General features: G+C 40.9%; 1 protein-coding gene across 6 annotated transcripts in view; it reads right to left on the reverse strand.

The window, feature by feature from the left end:
• The window catches only part of DAAM (disheveled-associated activator of morphogenesis-like protein), a 151,120-nt gene that overhangs the window by 34,206 nt on the left and 96,242 nt on the right, over positions 1 to 20,672 (reverse strand). For 4 of the 6 annotated variants that reach the window (XM_033483283.2, XM_076524097.1, XM_033483281.2 and 1 more), the window contains exon 2: positions 2,408 to 2,515. In XM_033483283.2, coding sequence (XP_033339174.1) covers positions 2,408 to 2,449 — 42 coding nt within the window. In that variant the 5' untranslated portion in view covers positions 2,450 to 2,515. Of the gene's footprint in view, positions 1 to 2,407; positions 2,516 to 7,777; positions 8,075 to 13,256; positions 13,382 to 20,672 lie in introns of those variants that run through there. The other 2 variants (XM_033483282.2, XM_033483279.2) reach the window with 2 other exon arrangements.

Below are 20,672 nucleotides of genomic sequence, written 5' to 3' on the forward strand. Positions count from 1 at the left end.
CGAACATCCGCAGTCTAATTACAATGTACGAGACGCTTAGAGGCGTAGTGCATCGAAAAGCTCGCAAATAGCAGCTTACCGGGATCGCGACGTAATGGATTGGCTGAAAGGGACCAATTAGTCATCGCGAACCGCGAAAATCGATTCCGGTTTTCTGCGGGCTCGCGCCGCACCGACAGGACTCGATTCCGCATTCCACGGTCGAATTTGCAGGCGCCGCGAACAAGAGAGAGAGACAGAGAGAGAGAGAGAGAGAGAGAGATCGCGCGGACTTCCACGAAGCCGATTGTCATTAGGAAGTCGTTACTCTCGAGTCAAGGTAGCGGCCAGCGCGAACAAGAGGGAAATTGAAGGCGGCGCCGCGCGGCGTTTTCCCGTTGAAACGAGCCGAAAACGACGCCCGGAACGGCTCCGGCGAAGCGATCGCTCGCGTTCTTCTCGTCTCGAAAGGGATGACGGGGCATTAAAAGCGCCTCTCGGCCCGGAACACACCCATAAATGCAAGGCATTCTTGCGTCCGCGTTGCGAGGAGCCGCCGCCTGCTCGAGTGACATCTGCAATGCAAAGCGACTCGTGTGCAGCGTCGCGTCGCGTCGCGTCGCGTCGCGCGTCTCTCCGACTGACTTCGCCGGGATTATATTGAGTCGTTTGACAGCCATAGACAGGGACGTGGAAAGGGTATAAGTGGATAAAGAAAAGTCCGAGCAGAGAGGAATGCGATTACAGGCAATCGCGCGTATCGACTAGACAGCGGATTTGTTAATTCCGTAAAGCACGCACGGTAATCGCTTCGATCAACGCGAATCGAACATCTAATGGATTTCGTAATTGTTCGAATCGGAAAGCGAGATTTTCAACGCGCGTGCAATATCGCTGAACAAAAAGTGCTTGCGATCTTTAGCGAATCTGTGACGCGAACTGAGATTATTGAACGATGTTCGTTATGAAATTCCCGAATGAACATGTGTGTCTATTAGCAGTACAGTAAATGTCTCCCTTACTGACGCTCAGGTTGCGTACAGAAATGGACAATTATTCGAACCTTTCGACTCGTTTTTACACTTGTCGACGATCGATAACCATAAAAAAACGAGCAACAAGGCTCGAACAATCGTATCTTCTCTTCCAAAGTTGTCCATTTTCGCGGACAATCTGAGCGTCAATTAGAGAGACATTACTGTATTTTGCTCTCGATAATTTTAGTTACTGGAATTCTTTCGATATCGATGCTAATGGATTCGAATATGGATTCGAGAGCTTTCGATAATCAAGAGCGAAATAACCTTGACATTTTCTAGTACTACGAGTCGTGCGAGAAATGTAATCGGACCGCAGATTTTATGCATTTATCGGAAAATGGATAGACGAAACGTGGAATAACGAAACGATTGAAACAAAACTAAGAATTTTGATAGTTTTTTTTATAATTCCATGTCAGAGTTTATTGATTCTGAAGATCAGAATTTCTTTAAGACAGCAATCTATGCGTTAAAATCTCGTTTATGCAAATGGAGCATATTTTGATTGAATCAACAGCTTTTGAAAAAAGATACGCAGTTTTTATATATTCACTGAAAAATCCGACATTTCATACCGCGACCTAATATTAACTTCAATTTATTAAAATTATTTAAAACAGACGAACATTGCACTTGGAAAATTTGCGCATCTTGCAAACGGTGCAGACAATTTTTATTCTGCAGAAAGATCTGCAGTAACGATAGACGTTTATTTTAAACTGGCGCTAAGCTGAAGTTTCCATTGCAATCGTACCGACGAACAGCTCGGAGTCGTCCGAGGAGAGAACGAGGAGCCGCGATCGAATCGAAAGTGAGGACTGAGTCATTAATCGAGCTTCTGCCCGCGTACACAATTATGCCATGCGAACGGATTATAAATCAGTGTCTCGGTATCTCCTGAACCAGAAACCCGCCGGAAGTGGCGCTAGGATCTAAGCGCTGGAACGATTCCACGCGTTGAACTCGTGCCCATCTTTTTGCATTCGAATCGAGGTCTCCTCTGGCACCGCTGCGCTACGCATTGCGATAAAAGTCTCTTGTTGCATTGAACGTCGTGTCGCGTTGCCAAAATCCTGCTCCCTGGCTCTCGCGTAATTCGAAATGCGAATTGCGCGAGCACCGTTCGTAATTACGTTCGATTCCCATTTCGGTTTATTATGCGATGATTACGGTAGACTATAGAACGACGCGATCTCTTATCAAAGTTATCAGCCAGCTCGCAGCGGTTCGGGAACGAACGGGGGCATTAACGAAACACGTGTAATTTTATACACAACTGGCTGATAAGCGCGAAGGTAACGCCGGCCAAATTATACGGTAACTTCTAATTACTTTAGAGTCTCGCTTACTTAGAGAAGACGCGTTATTAAGATAATTCTCGTGCTCACCTGGAGGCAACCGCAGAAGGACTTCTTCACTCGCGATGGCATCGTCTGGCAGCGTCCCACGAATTCCTTCAGGGGCTGTGGACTCTTTACAGGACAGGTCGGAATCCTCTGTAAATTAAAAGATACGAAAATTACTCATTACGCCACACTTTCCTCCGCGAACGAATTACACGTTTAAACTCGAAATAAAATGCTTCTAATTCCGCGCGCGTGCGCGCGCGCCATCCTGTGTATTAGAAAATGACAAGGAGGAGATTTACATCTCGAAACGCTTTCCGCCTTCATTAACTAAGATTTGTTAACGCAGTCTTCTGCAATGCTTAAACGATTTTCTTGAGCAGCGTTGATGCTGTTCTTGTTTCCTTCAATATTCAAAATATATAAATATGTGTACTAAATAACGTACAACCCCGGCAATATATAAGTATCCAGACACTACTGGTTTTGCACCCGGAATTTAATCCTTTAGCTGATCATGTTCGACTTACTTCAAACGGAAGCCAACGCTTTGGGAATCAAACTCAAACAAAATCAATCGCTGGCAATTTAAATTCAGTTTGGACTGTGTTCCCAGAGACAATCGGAAGATATCTTAGAAGAAGTTAGAACTATCTTAGAATGTTCTTTGAAAAATGAATGAGAGGAACAGGGAACATAATGAAAAAAGAAACAACTTGGAACAAATGATAAGAATCTTGGAACGTTCATTGAGGAAGATTTTGTGAGAGGAACATGAGGAATAGTCAGAAAGAATCTTGGAACAAGCTAGGTCGATCCTAAAACGTTCATTAAGGCAGGTCTCGTGAAAGGAACATGAGAAATAGTGAAAAAGGTTCTTGGAACAAGTTGGAACTATTTTAAAATGTTCATCGAGAAAGGTCTGATGAGAGGAATTTAAAAAATAATGCAATATCTTTCTGGAACTATATTGGAATTATTTTAGAACATATTTATCGAGAAAGAACAAGATTAGAACGTTCATTGAGAATAATCCCGCGAGAAGCATCCAACATAAATATATTTAATAATAAATAATATTCTGCACTTTCTGCGCTAACAAGGAACCTTTCTAATATACAGGGTGACCCATAATTATGTTAATAGCAGGAAAAGGGTGATTCCTAAGGTCATTTGAAGTAACTTTTTCCTTTACACAAATTTTTCTCCGAGGCGTCGTTCACGAGTTATTAACAAAAAAGGCAGTGACCAATGAGAGGCGAGATTCAGCTGGCGCGAGGCGGCCGAGCCAACGAGCGCGCGAAGCCCAGTTACGCTCATTGGCTCGGCCGCCACGAGTCAGCTGATCTCGCCTCTCATTGGTCACTGTTCTTTCGTTAATAACTCGTGAACGACGCCTCGGAGAACATTTTTGTAAAGGAAAAAGTTACTTCAAATGACGTCAGGAATCGCTCCTATCCGGGTGTTAACATTATTATGGGACATCTTGTATCTAATAATACATAATATTCCGCACTCGCTGCGATAACGAGAAACCTTTCTAATATATTCTTTCTTGACAAAGGTTAATAATATTCCGCACTCGCTACGAGATAACGAGGAACCTTTCTAATACATTCTTCCTTGACAAAGGTTCAACTTTGAAATACACCCTGTTCAAAGGATCCACATTTTCCGATCCAAGCTTTCCAATATTTGATAGGTGTCCGCATACTAATGGCCGGGAGCGTATACTAAATAACGTATACCAAATAACAATATCTCCGAACTCGGAACATAAACGATCTTTAATCACGCAGCCTCGACCACGGTGTCGGAACTGTCGCTAGATATCTCGTCCTCCATCGCGAACGGCGCGAGCAATTCATTATGCGATTCTCGACCAGATATTGAGCGTTACATATAGATGTTTACGACATCATCAATTTTCTGAAAGGTTGCGCGGCTTCTGCTCGGATCAGACGCATCGATCAACGTCGTTTCGAAAACGACAGTCGAACGAATCGCGTACGATATTGTCGATCAATGCATCATCTACTTTTACCCGCGCAACCGAAATTAATGGCTATGTCGTCTAAACGCTGATTAAGGTAGAAACATACTAATGTCGCGTCGCGCGAAGTCATAGAAATGAGATCCGTCCACGCGTGACAATATATGAACAACGCGTCGTCATACTGATCTGTTTGTAACACAATTAGAATAATGGAAATAAGGCAGATTCACACTGTTCGAACGTCGCATGGTTTCACGTGATTTCACGCGACGCGACATTAGTATGTCTTCTACCTTTGACGGCGCACGCCGGAGGCACGCCGGACCGAAAGTTCTCCGAGTCGCGTTCCATCGGTGGAAACTCGAGTATTGAAGAGGAAAAAGCCGCGTCTCGGCTTTCACTGGTCTTTGTCCAATATGCGTTCTTACGTCGGAACGTTGTTAGGCGAGCAGGTAGGGTAAGTTGTTACGAAGCCGCGAATGTAACACAGCTTTTATGCGACGGTGTCGTAACGCAATGCCGTGCCGTGCCGCGCCGGCTGCCTGTCATCCGTTGCGAGTCAGTTCAATGTCCTTGTCTCGTGGAAGTCGAAAAGATGAGATGGATTACGTTAACCGGATATAAACGGATTAACTCCGAGCCAATAGATCCTCGAACGGAGAACGTTATCTTGGCATAACGTCCGAGGACTTTTGTTACCGAGGCTTCAAAAAGTTTGGGAACCGCTGTATACAGTAATTTCTCCCGAATTCGCGCTCAGATTGCGCACTAAAATGGACAATTCGGGAAAAGGAGACACGATTATTCGAGCCTTGTGGCTTGTTTTTATGGTCGCCGATTGTCAAAGAAATATAAAAACGAGACGCAAGGCTCGAATCAGAGCGTCAGTTAGGAAGACTTTACTGTACAGTAATTTCTCCCGAATTCGCGCTCAGATTGCGCACTAAAATGGACGATTTAAGAATAGGAGACACGATTATTCGAGCCTCGCGACTCGTTTTTATAGTTATCGATTGTCAAGCAAATATAAAAACGAGACGCAAGGCTCGAATCAGAGCGTCAGTTAGGGAGACTTTACTGTACAGTAATTTCTCCCGAATTCGCGCTCAGATTGCGCACTAAAATGGACAATTCGGGAAAAGGAGACACGATTATTCGAGCCTTGTGGCTTGTTTTTATGGTCGCCGATTGTCAAACAAATATAAAAACGAGACGCAAGGCTCGAATAATCGCATCTCCTCTTCCCAAATTTTCCATTCTTGTTTACAAGACAATTGGGGAGAATTTACTGTAGCTGTAAAACACTGACTTTGTTACATTTTCGCCTACTTTACAACCAGCAGATCAGCTATCTCGTCAACAGGCAATTATCCCTGAAAATTTCATTTCTCTTCTGCCACCGAGGTTTCACAATTGTCCAATGAAAGGCTTCTGAATATACAGTGAGGAGCAAAAGTTGTCCGCACACCTATTAAAACTGTATAACTTTCTTAAAACCGGTCTAAACGATTTGAACTTTTTTTGTAAATGTTGCTCCTCACTGTAATTTCTTTCGATATAACTACGCGACTTTATTTTAACACGTCGAGTGCCACGTTGTTCACATACGGTTGACACTAATTTATTTGCTAATTCCCAAGATTTATTTCTGGTATGATACATTCGAACAAACCGAATCTTACTGGAACGTTTTCGATACGAAAGAGTTAAAATACTATAATAAATGGTGTAAATTTCCACATACTAATTTCAGTTCGATTAAACGAGTTACAATAATTTCTCCCTAATTCGAGATACGATTATTCGATTGGCAATAACTCGATTATTATTAGGCAATAATTCGATTATTATTAAGCAATAACTCGATTATTATTAGGCAATAATTCGATACCGATTGGCATCAGCAACAAAAACGAGACGCAAGAATACTCGTACGCTCGAATAATCGTATCTCCTCTTCCCAAATCGTTCGTTTTTGCGCGCAATTTCAGCGCGAATTAGGGAAGAATTATTGTACAGAGCTTCTTACAACTGTTTCTTTAATTTTGAGCAATAGTATACGAAATAACTGTAGATCGCGCGTTGAGAAAAACCGTACAGGTGGGGTCGTGTTCGTTTCGGTAATTATTTTGTCAAATTTTGCGTGACCGCGGTTCGGACACCGCTTAGCAAACTTGGCTCTTTACGGGATACGTTTCCGCGCGAAGTTATGGCACGGAATGTTTTACGAGGTAAACCGTTCTTCCAGCGAAATTCTTAATTAAGGAATGGCCGTCTGGCGTTCATGGAATCCATGAATCTTCTTAACGTCGTCTGGACACATTTAGATCGCCGTTCGACCGAACTCTGTGTCAACGACGGTCAATGAAGCTTTTGCGAAACTCGTTTCATTCGGAGAACGCTGTTGTCTCTCCGCGAGATTATGGTGGTTCCACAGACTGCCCCCCTCGAAATATGATGTCGGACATTGCGAGCGTGAGTGTGCTTCGTGAAAAAAAGCGGGCCACCATTGTGCATTCCAAGAAATGTTTAATCGTACGCTGCGTGTACAACAATGACCCTAATTGCAAGAGTTCACGCTTCGTTACTGACAGCTCACTCATTACCATGGTACTATAATAACTCTTCTTCCAAGACAGTTTTTTTTTTTTATAAATAACTCTTTGTAAGTCTCTTCATTTAGATTTTACGGTACAATTTTAAGAAGATCATAATAGAAAGCAAGGTTTGCAAATGCATATTTCGATAATGAAGTATATTTGTAACAAGCGTGCACCATTTTGAAATTTATGTTAGGGGTATCATAGTTTCTTTAAAATCGCAAGTCGAAGTTCGGAGACAATCGTAAATATGTTTCTTTAATTCTTTCAGCGAGACACATGAAACTATTGAACTCTCACATAATAATGTTCGATAACGTTTATTAACAATTCAATCGTATCCGAATCAGATAACAACTTCGGTCATCTTTTATTTCACATATTTCTTAATTTTTCATTGAATAAAAAAAGAACTACGTTACTTAACAAATCATTTAATAGCCGAGAAAGAACGATAGGCGATTTTAGTCGAGATTCTCGAATATCGCGGATCACTTAAGGAATTCGTGAAATTATTTAACGGAATGAAACGGTCGAACAAAGTTTTGGAGCACATTTAAGCTCGTAAATGCGTGTCTTCCGATCGCTTCGTTTTCTTTTCCTGCGTCAGTTAAGATGAGTAACGGAATCGGGTCGCGGCGAAGGCGCGTAAAAAACTGGATACCATTTGGTATCATTTTCAAACGAAAAGTTGGCAGCGAACATCTGCATTACTGTCACTGAACGGTCATGAAATCCCGCGGCGCTGCATTACAAGAAGCTTAAACGCTCCGAACGAATAATAATGAACCGGAAACAGGTTACAGGATCACCTACACCGAAGAACCGCGACGTCTTCTCCGGTTCTGGACAGGACTGGATGTCCTCGTGATGGCCGGTGGACGACATGAGGCCGAATCGATAGCTTTTTTTCTGGATCCGACACGGTGAAAGAGTAACCCGAGGCGCCGGCACGATCCCGATCGTAATCGTTCCAGCAATTACCAACGAATTTCACTTTTGCGCGTCTCGAGCGAACGAGCGAGCGAGCGAGCGTGCGCGCGCGCGCATCGGCGAGAGACACTGCCTCTTTTGACCGGACTGCTGAACCGACTCGGAACTGGCAACGAGGTCGGCTCACCGACAGACAATCATCCTTATCGTCTCGTCGAATTTCTTATCACGGGGCTCTGTGGAAAGGTAAAACAAAGAGCGACGGTAATTTGTGCTCGCGAGATATCGCGCGTATGCATATCGTCGTGCCCGCCTCTCCGCCGCGCGTAATTGATAAACGATGCCGCGAGGAGGGGGTGCCTTCAATTAGCGGAGACGATATCAAGCGTTAACCGGATCGGCAAATAATTACACGCTTTTGGAATAGCAAATTTAAAACGATACTTTTTCATTCCAGCTCGAAATACATCTCATGTGTAATAATTAAGAATTATAGTATAATCTCGTTGGGGGCGTGCTAAGCAGAGTTGTGTGAATGTTCGGATTATGGAACAGTTATTTAATTACAAAGCTGGGCTTAATCTTTGACGAGCTGCCTTAGATTGAACTGGTTAAATGCTAATCTTATCTGGATAATCGAGGTTCTACTAAGTTTTTATGTTCTTTATGCATCGAATGAAATCTTTAATAATAGTTTTAGATACTTGTTGGATAAGATCGTTCGTAAGAACCAATGAGAGTGCAACCAGTAATATTGGAAGCAATTTCGGGGATTTGTGTTCCATTGGTCGCATTCGATAGCTGCGGAAACCGTTTGTATACAGGGTTAAATTAAATATAATAAATAATCCCAAAATTATTGTATAAGCGCGAAATCAGGGGTTCCTGAGATCATTTGAAGTAACTTTTTCCTTAGCGAAAGTGCAATCCGCGGCTTCGTTTACGAGTTATTAACGAAAAACCGGTGACCAATGAGAGGCGGGTTCCGACTGGCGCGAGGCGGCAGAGCCAATGCGCGGAACTGAGGCTTCGGCCGCTCGTTGGCTCGGCCGCCTCGCGCCAGCTGCTATCTCGCCTCTCATTGGTCAGTGTTTTTCGTTAATAACTCGTGAACGACGCCTCGGAGAAAATTTTTGTGAAGGAAAAAGTTGCTTCAAATGACCTCAGGAACCCCTCATTTCCCGCTTGTACAATAATTCTGGGACACCTTGTAGACTTGTAGAACGAGAGTTTTAATTATCAATTAAATTAATTGTCTAATTATCTTAAACAAGGTGAATCTCGACAAATGAAATTTTTATATTCTTCCTTTATAATTGTGGGACTACTGTAATTAGATTGCTGAAGGTTTTCCAATAAAAATGGCAGTAAACGCTATTTGTATTTTGATTCAGTTCGGTGTTTTCTATAATGTGTAAAATGAGAGAAGTCTTATTAATCTTTAGTATGCGGTGAAACCACTGAAATAATGCCGGCTTACTGAAATTGCCTCGGATTCCTTAGTACACGTTGAAGTCAATCCCATCTTCAGTCAGCTCTCTTTAGAGCTACTCGACAGAAGATAGCGGCGTAGATGAGGAAAATGTTTAAATTGTTACTCCGCAGATAAGAAAGAGATTCATATCAGATTTTTATCAGAGATTCACAAGAGATTCAGATCTCTGTGCGTTGATTGATTATCGTGATTCGCAATGGGCGTGGAGAGTGTGGATACGCTTAGATTTTAATAGTCCTGATCCTGATTTAATAGTTTGTGGATTTAATAAGAAAGGAATGTTTTCTGTTTATGTCTTTTTTTTATCATGAAAAAGATGAGTGTATCGACACCCTTCATTCATTCACTGAAAACAGAGGGCTGGCATAGTAATTGTTAGGCGTCAGTTTCAATAAACACGTGTTAGCTATAGAATAGAAAAAAAAAAATTTGATAACAATCTTCGTAGTTCAAAGAACAAAAACATTGCAACACTATTGGGGGTACACGTAAGCAATGCTGTTTTATTTGTATAAATTTTAAATTGTATAAACATTCACACTTTATTAATGAACATGATTTGGTATGATGTGACGTGTACATGGTATTTAAATTTACTGACATTTAGTGCATTTATTGCGAATTCTTTAAAGAATTTGCATGTTGCTTCGAATATCTTAAATACGAATATGAATATTTGAAATATGAAATGAAATATTAAACGAATATTTTAAATATGTTGATTTAAAAAATTCATTCTAGAATATATTGTCTAATCACGCATCACATATTATAATCCACATAAAAAAAAAACAATGAAAACCAAAGTAATTACGTCCCACATAGTCTTCGGTAGCATAATCGCGACACTGCTTTTGTCAACTCCGAAGAAAATAAAATTGTTCGTAACTAGCGTCTTTCATTGAAAAAACTGTGAATAGATTAATACATTTTTAATACGAAATGATAAATTTAAAGTTTATGCTCTTCGTTCGGACTACTTCATTAATCTCCAAATTTTATTCCGTGTACTCCGAAAATCGATAAAAAATTGATCATCCGAATAAAACATATAAAAAGAACATGGAAGCTGTTCCGCATCCAATCAATAACTCTCGTGTTTCCAGTTCGAATACATTTCTCTCCGAGCAAATTCGACCGCGCGTGTCTTTCGTGGAAGATAACGATCGGTGACGTAGCGATTTATCAAAGTTTTCTACGACTGGTGAACAACTTTCGTCCGTCGAGCAGATCGTGTGCACACGCTCGTTTACCGTCTGTCCGTCTGTTTAACATTGACAATGAGCCCCGCGGTGATTACCACACTCGTGAAAATATCGTCGGAGAAAATCGGGACGAGGTGATCGTAACCGGCACCGCGATTTACAACAGTCTGGTTGCACGCCCATTTTATTGCATATCGATGATCCGTAAAAATTCAGCCAGGGACTTTCGAGGAATTCCATTCGCCGGCCGCTTTCCACATTGCGAAAATTTATGGCCCCCGAGGGATCCCCTTATTGTTGCATTTTCATACGGGTAGGGAGACGCTGAGCAGAGAATATAAATGTCCGCAGTTAACACCTTTCTCTTAGAAAGCTCGGACCCGCGGGAGAATTAACCCTTCGCAGTTTAGACTTCGCGCGATAGAAAGCCTGCCCGTCCCGTTCGTAATCCGTTAACGACTTAACAGCAGGCGGATTTTCTGCATTTAATTAGGTGTCACGCGCATAACTTGACACATATAGATTAGGGACAACAGGCTCTAACCGTAGCACGCCGCGTTATCTTTCGCCTCGTTATTGTTGGTAACCTTGTTGCAGTCCCCGTTTCAGTTGGAAATTCAATGTGACAACCGATGGAACCGTGGTCGTTGCGTAGAAACTATTCAGACAATTTGTACAGCTCCAATTGCCGTGGTATTACATTAGAAACTACCGTTCATATTTTAATATTTATATTATATATATTATTATTATTATATATTATATTATATATATATTATTATTATTATATATTATATTATATATATATTATTATTATTATATATTATATTATATATATATTATTATTATTATATTATTTATATTATATTATTAAATATTTATATTATAATCGACGTCGAAATTTATTCTGCGTGCATCGTGTGGAAAGACTACAGTATTGTCTCTCTAATTGACGCTCATATTATCTACAAAAATGGACAATTTAAAGAGAAGAGGGACGATTATACGATCCTTGCGGTTCATTTTTATGGTCACGAATTGTCGACAACTATAAAATCGAGCTGCGAGGCTCGAATAATCGTCTCTCTTCTCTTTAAATTGTCCATTTTTGTGCACAATCTGAGCGTCAATTAGGGAGACATTACTGTATTTCTATATTACTAGACCGCGGATTTTATATATTTATGATAAAAACGAGTGGGTGCAATTTAGAAAAAGTAGGCAAATAAAAACCGTCGAGGCTGAGTTTAAATGTGTATTTGGCTCCTGTTTGTTACAATCGACGCAAACAATTTTTATAGCGCGTAAAGATCCGCAGTCTGGCGATAACAATTCGGGAAACATATCTGCAAAGCCATTTATCATTTCTTCCACAGTTATTGAAATCGTAAAAATGCTTGAATTTATTGAAGTAGATATAATATAAAAACTTACGCTACGTTTGAATAAATACAATCCTGTCATTATTAACACTGGAACTACCAAACCAGTCAAAATGACTATATTCAATCATATATTATATCATATATCATATATCATTACATTATAATAATTATATTCAATTATATACTATAATAAAAATCGTAGGAAGTTATAATATATATGTTATAATATATAATATATAACAATATACATTAGCCAAGCTTGGGTCCCCAAACTAGTCAAAATGACTATATTCAATCATATATTATAATAAATATGTTCAATCATATTATATCATTATATTATAATAATTATATTCAATTATATACTATAATAGAAATCGTAGGAAGTTATAATATATATATATGTTATAATATATAATATATAACAATATACATTAGTCAAGTTTAGGTCCCCAAGCTAGTCAAAATGACTATATTCAATCATATATTATAATAAATATGTTCAATCATATTATATCATTATATCATAATAATTATATTCAATTATGTACCATAATAAAAATCATAGGATGTTATAATGTATATGTTATAATACATAATATATAACAATATACATTAGTCAAGTTTAGGTCCCGGTAGTTCCAGTGTTAAAGCAACGTACATCGGTGGCGTTTCGAGCGTTAAAATTGAACATCGGATTTCGCCTAAAAAATGTCTCGGAAGGTAAACGAGACGGCCAATTTGCGTTTTTAACGGCGGAAAATATACGCGAGAACCGGTCTCTGAACGATCTCCGCGTGCAACAAAAACGACGTTGCCCAGCGTTATCATTCGCGAAGCGAGAAGAGGACGGGAGCGCCACGACGCGTACGTCGCATGGACACAGGCGTTGTTTCCTTATCCTGTGTGGCAACGTTAGCCCGGGGGTAATTGTAACCTTCCATGAGCCGTTAGCCGGGGCCTCGTGCAACCAGAATGTCGTACACAGGTAACCGTGGTTCGTGCAGGTGTAAGTGTTCACGGTGGTCGCGTATCGCGAGGACTTACGTGACAAGCGGCATTACACTGACTTTTGCGAAATTCTTTTTTCCCCCCCTCCCCTCCCCTCCCGGTGGATTCTGTCGCGTGGAAACAACCGCGGACTTGTCTCGCGACGCTACTCGCTCCACTGATACGAATAATTCCAACGTTTGTGAAAAGAAAAAAAGGAAAAGAAAAATGTTGAACCGTCAAATTTTCGGAACGAAACATGTCGGCAACCGTGTTATTTAACTAACCTGCGAGAGGAAGCTTCGAATCGAGTGCGCGCACGATCCGAGGGATAAATCGCAGTTCCCCCGATGGCGGAAGCTCGCTCGAGACACGGTTGTGAACAGTGTTTCCGAGAGCAAAACGATTTCGTTAAATCTACGACCGGCCGAATCGCTTCTTCGTGAACCGTCGAGACACGCTAGAATGTCACGCGCTGCAGATTCGCAACTGTAAATACCGACGGGACAGTGTACCTCCTGTTCCTCGTCTGCTGTGTTTACATCGCAGCATGTTCGATCTTCGATTGTCCCTCTGTGTTGCTTCCCGTCGTGTCACCTCCACCGCCCGTAAGCAGAGTGCCTAGTTACGGTAAGACGTCACCAAAGACGTAAGGGGAGTCGAGACTATCCGCCATCTTTCCGTGGTATTCTAGTGTCGCGCTCTTGAGCCAAATTGCGGTATTAACGAAACCAACGGGCCACGTCACGTTCATCTTCTTTTTTTGCAAACAGCGCTTGCAAACGTTTATGAAAAAAATAATTTATGGCTCGCGGTACCGCGAACGACAACGCCACGGGAATTGGAGACGAGAAAGCGACTACAGACAAAATGAAATAGGTATTATTAAATATGAATTGACAGGATATGTCAAGATTATGACAAGTTTATGTCAAATGAAAATTTCAGTCGTTTATATTTAATCTCAAATTATTTGTACTTTACATTTCTTTTGCTTCTTCATTATTGCAATCGGTTTTCGTGTGTTTATATTATTTATTATCATCTGTTCTAACTGATTCTCCTACCTCTACCTATACTATAGTATATGGTATAGTATAATATAGTATATGTAGTATAGTATAATATAGTATATATAGTATAGTATAAGATACTATATATAGTATAGTATAATATAGTTTATGTAGTGTAGTATAATATAGTATATATAGTATAATCACTCCGTATGCACACAAATTGACGCTTCAATATCAAAATGAGCAGTTCGGTAGCGATGAATTGTGTTTTCTAAAAGTACAATCTATTGACTAGTCTCCAACATGGCAACGTTCAAGTGATTGTGGAATTAACTCTTTTAAAATAATGTAATGTTTTGCATTTTGAATACCGCTCAGATATACAGGGTGTCCCAATAATGTCTCGCAATCCGAAAGTTGCGGGTTCCCCGGATCATTTGAAGCAACTTTTTCCTTTACAAAAATTTTCTCCGAGGCACCATTAACGAGTTATTAACGAGAAACAGTGACCAATGGGAGGCGAGCTCGCCTAACGCGAGGCGGCCGAGCCAACGAGCCGTCGAAGCCCAGTTCCGCTGATCGGCGCGACCACCTAGCGCTAGGCGAGCTCGCCTCCTATTGGTCACCGTTTTTCGTTAATAACTCGTAAACGAAGCCGCGTATTGCATTTTCGCTAAGGAAAAAGTTACTTGAAATGACCTCAGCAATGATTTTGTGCAATGTTTACTTATACTAAATTTCAACAAGTTCGAGCAACGAGTAAAGAAAATATTGAAATTTTCATCTTAGCAAGTTATTACTCCTAGCAAAAAGAAGAAACTATAAGCGCAATAATTAGGAACAAACACTTTCAAGTATAAACAAATAATTTCCGTTCCGAAATGACAAATTGCTCCACATTAGAAGAAATAAGGGAACTATGTATGCGAAAGTGCCACTGTTAGAACAAGTTTTAGATCGATTCTACTGCTGGTCTGATAGAAAAATCACGCAGTTCGCCCCGGGGACATTCGTTAACTTGTTCTCCTAAGAAAGTTCCACCTTCGATATCATTCCGCAGGCTGCCGTGCAGAATGTTAATCACCTCGGGCTCCGTTTCGAGTCCGGCGGAGCACGCTGACTGGCCGAAGCTCGAATTAACGTCGGACAGCATCACCGGAGGACAGTGTACAGTTATCGACAATGTAGCAGAATGTGTGTCACGAAGGCCCGAGCATTATAGTTTCACGCTTCATATAATTGCCGTTCAGCGAAAGAGTTACTTTCTTACTTAACCACACGTTTCTTTCGATCGTTCTCGAACGGTGCACGCGATTTCGGCCGGAGTTCTGCGGATTCCGCGTCCTCGAGAATTCCACGCCTCCGAGCATCGAGAATTCAAACAAAAGTGGAAGTATCCGATCGATTTCTCTACGGTTTGTTCAGGCGAACGAGCGGCTTTTCGGCGCGGAGGAGCGCGCGGCTCGCGAGAGACGAACGAGAGGCTCGCCGATTCGAGGCGCGCTGCGCCGCCGTCGAGATTTATCTCGGCGTGCGTACGCCGGTTGTTAGCGGACTTAGAAAGCGGACGATCGAGCCGAGCCTTTCGGTTACACACGTCACGCGAGCAATCGTAACGTCAACTTTTGGCGGAAAGATTTCCTCTTTCCGAGGAAAGAGATTTCCGATTTCGTACGGCTGATTTTTACGCGAACGTGAAACGCGGATGTTGATCGACGCGGACGGCCGCTGGAATCGTAAACTAAATTCATAGTTACCGATTGTAATGAAACACGAAGTCGCTTCGCGTTCCCCGGGTATAAAATGATCGCAAAAATATTACGATCGTTTCGGTTTAATAACCAAAAAACCAGAACCAAAGTCTCATCAATTTTCCCCCGGACGATTTTATGTCACCAAAAAATCACATTAATTTCGTATTCTCCTCTCTAACGCCGGGCGTTCTGCATACGCCGCACTATTTTCTCGTTAGCGACTAATTAGGGGGGAATAAGAAAAACGTTGTTCCAGCACGTGACCCAAATTGATACCAGTTTTCAGAAAAATCGTTAGGCCGCCGTTTCCTGCGAATAAATTGGCCGACGAATACGCGCAGGCTATAAACAGCGATGGAAACTGTTCCCGCGTGTAATAAATCACTGCCGTTGGTAATTATGAAGCTAATTAAAAATCTAGTCCCCGATAAATCTATTTATGATTGAAAACGGAGCGGCGGGTAGCATTAACCATCCGCGGTCCACGGTATTTTCACCTTTCTATTTCAGAATCTAATCTGTAACGGTATGCAAACAGTATATCAATCATATTTCCATGTATCACTTTACAGACCGCTTAAAACAATTGAAAATCGCGATTATTCTTAAGTAATTTTTGGCAGTAGTCGCGAAGACGACGTAAATTAGCAAAATAAGTAAGTGCAAAAGTCAACGTCGAGACTTAACTTCTTTAAGAAACTGTCGGTATAAAATTTTATTATTAAAATGTACGTTATAACGAATCAACTTCGCACATAAGCGATGCAAAGTATTTTTTAATTAGGTCTTCTTCTCGCCCACCTTCAATGTATTCTAACTCGCTGTCATGGACGTAAAATGGACGTCTTTAAGACGTCCCAAAGACGTTCAGTCTAGAGCGTACGGCGTTCAGACCTAAAATGGACGTAAAATGGACATCTCTGAAACGTCCCAAATTGGACATCCTTTTAACGTATGAAATAAGACGTCCTAAAGACGTCCATTTTAGGGCGTACCACGTTCAGACCTAAAATGGCCGCAAAATGGACGTCTTTAAGACGTCCAGTGCTTATTGGTATGTGACCGTAGATAAAACTCTCAACATACAAGATTACATTCAAAGCAAGTTTAAAGCAATGTTTGCGTCATTAGTGTCTGATCACCCATTTTAACACGTTCCGTGCCGAGCTTTTTTTACTCGAATCTTCACACTTTGATATTTTACTAAAACTTGATGTATTACGTGCAATTATTAATTCTCGTACACATAACAACGTAACAAAAACTTATCAACTCCCATTCTTGCGGTGGAAATTGATTCTTCGGTTCTAAATTTCTTGTAAACAATTTGTTCAGTTCACTAAGTAAACATGCAAGCGTGTACCATCGATGGTACACGTGGCACGGAACGTGTTAAATGACGCATTTTCGGTGACATAAACAAATCGAACAACCCCAAACACATAAACGTACCGATTCTGTATCGTGGCCAACTTTTCGTGAAACGAGATCACGATTCGCGGTAATCAAGGTCGACGCGACGAGTTTCCACGCCATAGGCAATTAATTTGCGCTCGCTAATATTTCTATTAGCCGAGATGGTTGAACTAGATGCACACAGCATCGGAACGATAATCGAGCGAGAGAACGGCGTCGAAATCTCGCGACACCGGTTATCCCGGTTTCGGTACCTATTCTTCAGGGACTCCCGCGTCTAGATGCTCCGACGTTAAACACCCTAACGTGATTTGTCATCGTGGACCGGCTCGTGCATCATTCGGGAATGTTAATTGCGAACGGCGCACCGGGATAGTACAGCAGGGCCGTGATTATTCTTATTGCGCGGCCGATCCGCGGCGATATACTTCCTGCCCAAGAGAATCAACTTAATAGGGTTGCCGGCTTCGTTTTTATCGTTTCCGCGTAATTAGCGCGATCTCGTATGCAATTAAGGCCACATTGAATCCGAGTCGACGAGCCCCGGAACTATTGTATTAAAGTGGAAGGAAGAACTATACCGTGGCCGCGTCGTTCAGCGATTTATTCACGAGCCTGAGAGACGCGGATCACCGAGGGCGCTGCGATTGATATCGTTTCCGAGGGAGCCGCGCTGCTGCCCGTTTATGCAGTATAATAGCATCGCAACTATACCGCGATTTCTACGTCCTAATCAACCGTTTGTCTTCGATATTTTTCGCATGCCACGTTCAGGCGGCAACGCACAATCGATCCTTGAAGCTGCTACGTTGTTCGACTGTACCGATTCGTCTCGCGAACTTTAATTTCTAATTCTAGAGTGGCGTGTTCTATTTTTAGATGCAGTGTGGGGGGGGGTATTTTTAACTGCACCAATGTCCGTGCAAGTTGACAATAATACGAGTGGAAAATTAATACGAGCTAAGATTCAACCTACCGTGCCGGTAAAAGGGACCATTTTACCATTAGTCTTGCATTTTTTATTTTCAAATTATTGATAGTCTGAAGGCTCCTTCCTGAGACGCGATTAAATAAGTTTCTTTACTTTTACCTCTTTCGGTCTTTTTGTTGCATTATATATATATATATATATATATATATATATATATATATATATATATATTTATTTATTTATATATAAAAAAAAATTTATATTTATTTATATATATATAGCGAAATAAATTCAGTATTTTAATTCTTAGAAAGCAACACTTTCAGAGTTTGTTGGGTTTAGCGTTAATCCTTTGCGGACCACGGAGGTATGTCAAGTATACGTACCGCTACTTTTTATACGAAGAGAAATGATGTGCCAAAGATATTTGTATCACAAATGTAGAAGATATATTTTCTTTATACAATATTTTTCTTTATAAGAATTCATTCATATATTTCCGTCCAAATTATCGCGTCTATTCTTCCGAAGTTTCAATGGCGGTACTGGATTTTTCAATGTTAACACATTAAAGGCGGGAGTCGTAGTACTACGATTTATCTCGACTTCTCATAAATATGTACTTTAAAACATTTTTTGCAATTAGTGGTTAGTTCTTTTTTAATATTTCTTTTAGTTTTAAGAGTTTAAATAAACTTTTTTAAGTCTAAATTGTTTTATGATTACACAAAATATCGCCCGCTCTAGGACGAAAAACGAGGCGGGGCGGTCGCCGCGTTACCTAGCACACTTTCGTCAAGATCCCCCGCCTTTAATGTGTTAATGAAATGATTAGATCATTACAATTAGACTGCGGATCTTTATGTAAAATAAAAGTTCGTCATCGCATCAATTGTTGAAAATAAGAGTTAAGCAACGATGTGTTTTTCTGATTTTTGAACACTTTACTTGCCGCTGGTACAACAGTTGTGCCATGCCACGAACTAACGTTAACCGCGTTAAGTGCGCAGTGTATTCAGCAAAAGTCGCTGCATAAGGTTATGTTAAGGTTATAGACGCGCCGCGCCGCTGTGCGGGACACCCTGCGTATGCGACGCCACCCCCCACTCCTTGCGCAGCGACATTTCTCGAGTACACTGATCATGCGCCGTTCGGCACTGGTATCGATGGTACGAACTACGTACAATAATGTCTCCCTAATTGACGCCCAAATAGTGCACAAAAATGGACAATTTGATTATGATTATTCAAGCCTTGCAACTCGTTTTTATAATTGTTGACAATCAGCAACTATAAAAAATAAACCGCAAGGCTTGAATAATCGTATCTGCTCCTCCCAAATTGTCCATTTTTGTGCACTATCTGAGCGTCAGTTAGGGAGACATTACTGTACTAGCTATTTTCGATTCGACTGGAAAAGAGTGCGAAATCGTAGTTTACCTCGATTTCTTTAATGTTCCGTCAGGTACAGTGGCCCACAAAAGTGATCGTACATCTTTTAAAACTCAATAGCTATTTTAAAACTGAACTAAATGACTCGAATTTTTGTTTAGATGATAGAGGGACTAGTCTACTAAACACGATGACTGAAATGCTTTTTCTTTTAATTTTGTTATTATGTACTTAGAATGACAGAAAAATAAAAATCTCTCGATATTTTTCTGTGTTTCACTCGCCCACTTTTTTGCTATGAATCCATAAAATCCGCAGCCTAATCATAACAAAAAATCGAGTTACTTAACAGATTGTAAAATTGATTTTCAAGTTCGATGTAGAAATATAATGTTACACCATTTTCTGTGATTTTTGTGGCTCTTCGATAGCTGGTGATATCTGATGCAGCATCAATTAGCTTCCTTTGCAAATAATAGGAGATAATTCTATAATCGTTGCAATTTAACAATTTAAGAAATTTGTCACAATTCAAGAAAACATTATTTTCAAAAGTTGTTCTGTTTCGTAGGGTAAACTATCCATCGACAATTTCTAGTTCAGAACCTCATCGAGCAAATTTCATCACCCATCGCGAACGTAAAATAACACATTTCAAGATTCCGTTGCCAGATATGCGACGCCATCAGCAAATCGAAATAAAAATTCGCTTCCATACACTCGAGGCTCGGAGCCGTTTCCATCAGCGAGACAATGGGAGCAGACCTCAATCATCTGTCGCTCCGTTCGGTCGTTATCGTTATTCGGTAGCGCTGTTCGTCCCCAGCGAACGACCATAACGACACCGCGCCGTGGGCGATGATCCATCTTAAATCGATCGTTCGCCTCGGGACGCTTCGACGGATGGTGTAGCGGAAATACATAATTGATACCTCCTTTTTTTCCTCGGTGCTTGGAAGCGGGCCTGTTTCGGGACACTTCGTATAATTGAAGCAAACACTAAGCGATAATAATTGACATTTGAGCCGTTTATTCTGAAAGTGGCATAAGTCACTTTACCGTGATGAAAAGTGGTGCTTTTTTAATGTTTATACAAAATTATTTATACTGAGAAAGATATCAGTATCCTGAGATAACGAATACAAGTAAATCTTCTCGAAAGTTAGCATCCATATTTTCAAACGTGTTAAAACG

This window comes from Megalopta genalis, chromosome 8 (assembly GCF_051020955.1).
Source record: "Megalopta genalis isolate 19385.01 chromosome 8, iyMegGena1_principal, whole genome shotgun sequence".
Taxonomy (NCBI): Eukaryota; Metazoa; Arthropoda; class Insecta; order Hymenoptera; family Halictidae; genus Megalopta; species Megalopta genalis.